The sequence below is a fragment of the Haliaeetus leucocephalus genome, unplaced genomic scaffold, assembly GCF_000737465.1.
Source record: "Haliaeetus leucocephalus isolate CR32 unplaced genomic scaffold, Haliaeetus_leucocephalus-4.0 Scaffold160, whole genome shotgun sequence".
Lineage (NCBI taxonomy): Eukaryota > Metazoa > Chordata > Aves > Accipitriformes > Accipitridae > Haliaeetus > Haliaeetus leucocephalus.
Window position 1 is genome coordinate 2,043,994 of NW_010972596.1, and position 6,000 is coordinate 2,049,993.

General features: G+C 43.2%; 1 protein-coding gene across 2 annotated transcripts in view; it reads right to left on the reverse strand.

Annotated features, from left to right (window-relative positions):
- RNF217 (ring finger protein 217) overlaps nucleotides 1–6,000 on the reverse strand; it is a 60,612-nt gene that overhangs the window by 24,154 nt on the left and 30,458 nt on the right. For both annotated transcript variants that reach the window (XM_010562518.1, XM_010562517.1), the window contains exon 2: nucleotides 2,437–2,670. In XM_010562518.1, coding sequence (XP_010560820.1) covers nucleotides 2,437–2,670 — 234 coding nt within the window. The remainder of the gene's footprint in view (nucleotides 1–2,436; nucleotides 2,671–6,000) is intronic.

Consider the following 6,000-nt stretch of genomic DNA (forward strand, 5'->3'; position numbering starts at 1 on the left):
CGTACTGTGCTGTCTTAAGTGGCACTAGTGGGACAAGAAAGGTTTGGATCGAGAGCTTCCCTCTTCTTCCCGTCCACTCTCAACGTACACGCACCAGCTAACTTTCTAGGCTTAGCACACCAAGACTTTGATCTCAAAGATGAAAAACCGCAGCAGCAAACTGAACTGCTGGGCTTAGATCAGTTTAGCTGACATAAAACAGCTATAGTAAGGAAAATTAATCTATCCAATAACTTTACTACCTCTTTAAATTTAGAGTTTATTTATAATTTTAAATGGTGTATCAAATTTTAGGAATGCCATTAATAACATTTTTAAAGTATCTGTTCAAATGTACTCTTGGATTTTACAGTGTTTTCCTGTTGCTGTGTATAGGACAGCGAGGGTACTGGCACTGAGCCCTTTTGCGCAGCGATCCTACTAGTAGGCTTGTGCGTAGACTTTCCCCACACATGACTCAGTTCTTCTGAAGGCAGCACTTCCAGTGCTGGTGCAGAATTCATCTGGTGCAACTGCTGTTTATATTGCCTGCATGTGAATATGAGAGTCTCCCAGTCTCCGGTCGGATGTCTCCTATGCTATATGCAGAAGAAAATGAGTCCATACCCCCAAAGAGCTTATAATTCAAGGCACAGACAAGATACATACAAGCATCTAAGATAACTGAGATAATAATGGTCCACAGCTACGTGTGTATGTAATTACTCACACATACACAATTTCATATATAGTCTTCTGTTTAAACCTTATCCCTGCAGCAAAACTCTTCCTTGTGCTAAGCTTAAAATAAGTCACTAAAACTGCACCTATGCCAGAAAACAACACAGGTTCAGGGAGCAGGCTGAAGCCCTGGACTATGATCATCCATACTGTTTGCTAGCACTTTCCTAATTGTATTTCTGACCAGCATCAACTAGACATTCTTCCAGGCAACACCTGGCCACAGGTCAAAGGACACATTTTGCCAGAGACTGTTCCCAGGAGGAGACCTGAGCCCTGCAGATCAGAGCTACACATAATGCATCACCACAGGACCAGGGAACCGCTTCTATCTTGCACTATTTCATGCATCACACAGCCTCCCTCCCATTGCTTTACGATTATGATTTGTAGGGAAGCGGTGGGAACATTTTAATTATAGCATTTTAACTCGTAAAAGGGCACTGGTGGGCAGAATGACCCATTTTGTGCCTTGAGGAACATCCTCAGAGTTGGCATGCCCACGATACAAGAGCTGCACCACCTGCGACCCGCAGTGGTGGGACAGTAACAGCTTTTGGCACCTTAAGAGAGGCTGCTGCAGAAGCATTACAACCTCTGATCTACCCTGGACTCTACATCTGAGGGAATGCTAAGGGGATGGGTGAAGGAGAATGGCTGTGGGCAGACGGAATTTTACCTGCAGTTTTGAATTTCTCCACCTCCACTTAAGGTGCCAAAAATCTGAAAATGTTGAGTCCAACTGGCAGCGTGGCGTCTAATTCTTGCACTGCACAGATAACACGTAAGTAGCTCATAACTCAGAGTTAGCTTTACTGAGGTTTCAACTCCGACTCCACTGGATACACAACCTTCTACCTTTTAATCTCCATACTGGGCTGAATCTTATGCTGTGTAATTAGGGCTATCTAAACAGTCATCTAAACTCCTACTGAGGAGAACTGGTTTGTCCAGGAAAGGCCAGCTCAATCATGAAATTAACCACAACAAATCTAATAACGAGATGGAAAACTAACACAGAGCACGATGCTGCACACAGAACCGTCTTCTGGAACTAAGATGGACCTTCAGCAGCTCAAAGCTTCTTCCAGCTGTAATTTCTTGCTTTTTATCTTTGATTGAAATCACAGTATAAGCAAATCTTCTACTAAAAGAAATGCTGTAGAAGTGGTTTTTTCCTGTTCCTCAAGTTTTCTGTATTGCGAGTGATGAGACTACAGTAATGTATAACCTCTGGTAAGGGACTGAAGAGATCAAAACCAAGAAGCAGGACATACAACTCTATTTCTAAGGAAGAGGCAAGCCAACAGCCTAATACCATAAATGCCCAGAATTCATTTGCACAGAGTTTCAGGGAAAACTTATCTTTGCTAGATTTGTGTGTCTAAAATTACCAGTTACAGTGATAACTCCCTTTCCCCAGTCTCTTCTGATTGTGACCATATTGTTTGCATGTCAGACAGAAAACACTCTTTAAATTAAAATGTGTGTCAGGACAAAATTACACCACCTGCCAAAGAACTAAGGGCTGAAGTTCAACTGCTTGAACTGTTAGAAATCAATTAAGTAGTTAATCAGTGATATACTACAGATTCATATCCCTAATCACAGCTTGCACACAGCCCCAGTGATGCAAGAAAGCTCATTTAAAGCCCATCAAACGCTGTCCTACTTTTGCGGTGCCATCTAATCCACGGCCCTGGCAAGCGTGCTCACTTTGTATTTGTTCTCCAATTTGGCAGGGGTAGGAATGTGGCCTCTCCTCCGGAAGGTTGTAAAGTGCTTGCACTGAGGGCATGGCTTGGTGCTGGAGTCAATGCGGCTGAGTTCCAGGAAATATTTATACTTGATGATGTCGTCGTTGGGCAGGTTATAGAGGACAGTTGTTTCATCCAGGTGTTCACTGCACTCTGTGATCGGGCATTTTATATCCGCTTGTCCCAGCTGCACCTGCATATGAAAAAAAAACCCAGAAGAGCTGTATGACCTTTTGCTTGGAAAAGTTAAGCAGCATTTGTGAATTTTGTGAGGAAATTTAATTTCAAGTACTGTAACAATCCACAGACTATCAAGCATATCATCTTAAAATTATTTTGACTTAGTCCAAGCACACTGCAGTTTTTCCAGGGAGTATTTTCAAATCCAAACAGAAAAGCTAACTAGCCTTAGGAAAACTGCAATTATTAACCGGATAGTCTCAGTGTATGTACATGGCTACATACTCTGCGAAACCAAAACACAAGTCCTAACTAGTAGCACCCATCCAGAACTCCATGCTTTGGGTATAATGGTCAGCACTGCACTATCACAGCTCATACCGGCCGTGAAAAGCAGGCAACGGAAACACCTGTATACTATTCCACTGGAAAACGTGCTGGGAATCACAGCACAGAGAAATTAAAGTCAATATGCGATCATCAGACTCTAGCAGCTGACTCAGTGCTAGCCCTGAGCTGGTTCCTGCTCAACAAGCTCAGAAGCTCCTTACGTGCCACATACCGCATGCGCAGAAAGTGTTAGCCGAGCCTAGGGCTCACCAAGCTCATAAATTTCCCCAGAACTCAAGAGTTTAAAAACAACCCCCCAAAAAACCAAAACAGACACCTCCAAAAACCCTTAAAAAAAAAAAAAAAAAAGCAGCAAACAAAACACAGTTAAAAAGCAACTGAAACAAAACCAGGCACAGAAGCAAGCTCAAGGTTAACAGGGCTGAAACTTATGGATCTGATGAGCCCTGATGGTCCCAAGCTGATCCATCTGGTCAGATATCTGCAACGCATTTCCAGAGCTCCTGCATCAGAGAACAGCGCTGGACCCAGCTCTGCACCCTTCACGCTTGGCAGGCTCGAACGGCTCGGACTCCGTGCCAAAACGGCAGATCCGACTGGGTCTGGGAGCAGCAGAGTTGCATTTGCTTGGCACTGAGCCTGAGTTAATAAACCCTGCTGGATCCTGAGAGTCTGCAAGGACCCAGCTTGAGCACGTTTGTGTCTGCCTCAAGTAATCTTGAATGAATGAGTGTTGACTGTACAAGTGGAGCTGACCACCAGCCCAACTCCTTCCTTACTGAGTATCTCTGTGCAGAGAAGAAGGGGTTTAATGGTGCAACCGGCACCTCTTTTTAGGAATTACTGTTCCGAGGTTGGCAGGTTTCATCTCCCTAGGCTGCTTATTCTTTAACGTGCTGCGTTATGGGAATCGGCCAAACAATACGCTAAATATGATTAGGAACACCTCAGATTTGGATGCAGACCTCGCTGCTGCATGGTGGTACCAGAAGACATCAGACTCCACTAATGCAGTATTTAAGCTAAGAAAAGAGGAAAAAAACCCCAAACCAACACAACACATCCCTGTCGCTGTTGCCTCAGCAATGGAGCCATATGGGCTCTAACTGAATGGTAACTGATTTAGTCAGGAGCCAGAGGATTAGAAGAGTCATAACAAAACGGTATAAAACCCAAGGTTCGTACTGACTTCAAAAAAATCCCTATTGCACTACCTTTGTTCTCACAGCAACGGAGCTAAACCTACGCAGAACAAAGAGGTTAGGTATACGTCAGAGAGAGAAAATAAGGGTGAGGATGGTGGCAGCCCGTACCAGACCAGAGCGCAGTGGAGAACACCTCGGCAAGGAATCGCTGCCGCCGTGCCCCGAGCAGCCTCGGCTCCGGGTGCAGGTCAGGATGGAGGCAGAGCCCTACAGAGGAGAGGCAGCTCCCCCAGCAATATGCTCACTTTTAGGAGGGAACTGCCACGAATTTCACTTCCAGCTCTGAAAGGTAACCAGAGCTCTACCACATGCAAGCAAGGCTAGGCTCAGACAGTTTGGCTTTTACATGGACCAGTGTGAGCACAGGAAGAGTATGTATTCAAAGGTACTAAAAAAAAACAACAAAAACCAAAACCCCACAAACTACATGCTGGGGAATGTCCACATTTTATACCTGTAGGACACTAATTCACCCGTAGCACCATATGAACATTGAACTCAAGCATATAACATCACTAGAGTGACTCTTCTCAGAAGAATCACCCAGTACATCATAGAGCTATGCTTAAAAAGCAGATGATGATCAATCCAGCACTAGAGCACTCAAACACGCTAAACTAGGAAAACAATTTGGTACAGAAATATAAAAACCTATTGCACTACTGCAAGGATGAGTACAAGCTTCTGTTTACAGAACTGTAGGTACAATAATTTAAAACCAGGTAGTCAAATTAATCCCATCTATGACTACTTCAGGGTTTGGGGTTTTTTTTTTTTAAGCATTAGGAAAATACTAAAAGAGGCAAGCCCTTTAGCTAAGAGTAAACTAAGCTACAACGGAGTAACACTTGACAGTGAGAAGGCACATTGGATCTGGCATCTAAGCTGGTACTTAAGAAGCACTGCCTATATTAAATGCTAGTTAGAACAAACCTGCCTTTATAAAATGAAGGAATACAAAGCTGAACACTTTCTACATTTCATGCCCCCACAGAATATGATTAATATATATGGTAAGAGTCAAGTGTGGTTTCAGCGTTTATTTTGAAAATGTGTTTTACACCCACTTGAAGTAAATAATTTTTATCCTCTGTAATAGTTTCAGCCTTTCAAGTTTGGCAAAGATTGATCCTTTTCCCGTGTTTTGAATGGGACCGAAGTGAACAGAGCTGGTTTGCTTATTAGCAGTAACTTCAATGGAGCCTTGTCTTACCAAAACAGTCCATCTTTGTTTGTGCAGTACCATCAGCAATTGATACAAGTACAGCTTTAGAGGTAGCCTGTTAGGCTACCTGCTGCTGCAGACCCCGGAGGTGCTACAAAATGGAAAAAAAGGAGAAAAAAAAATCTCTTATAACATGGGTAAAAATAACTGGTTTTATTATTTTCCTTGATTTTTTTTTTATTTTGAAGAGCTTTATCCTTCAATATCAGCGTATCACAATGTCAACCCCCCAAGTTTTAAGAAGTCTTTGAATTTCAAAATACCACTGTGTATTAAGAACTTCAGAACTCTCATATACACAACAGCATGGTGTATTTTCACAGCATGAGGAACGACTCAGGTATGTCTAAAAGCAGCTGAGCTGCAGTATGGTGTTAAATGTCAGGCAGGATCCAGTCCTTATGCCCAGCTGTGCTTCACTTCTGTAAAGCATCTCAGGAGGGGCTAGCTCTGCTAACAATTCATGAGAAGAAAACAGGCTCTCCCTGATTTTCATCCTACAGAAAGGGAACATATAAACTATCAGGAGAGCAATACATACACCCCCCCCCCCCCCTTTGCC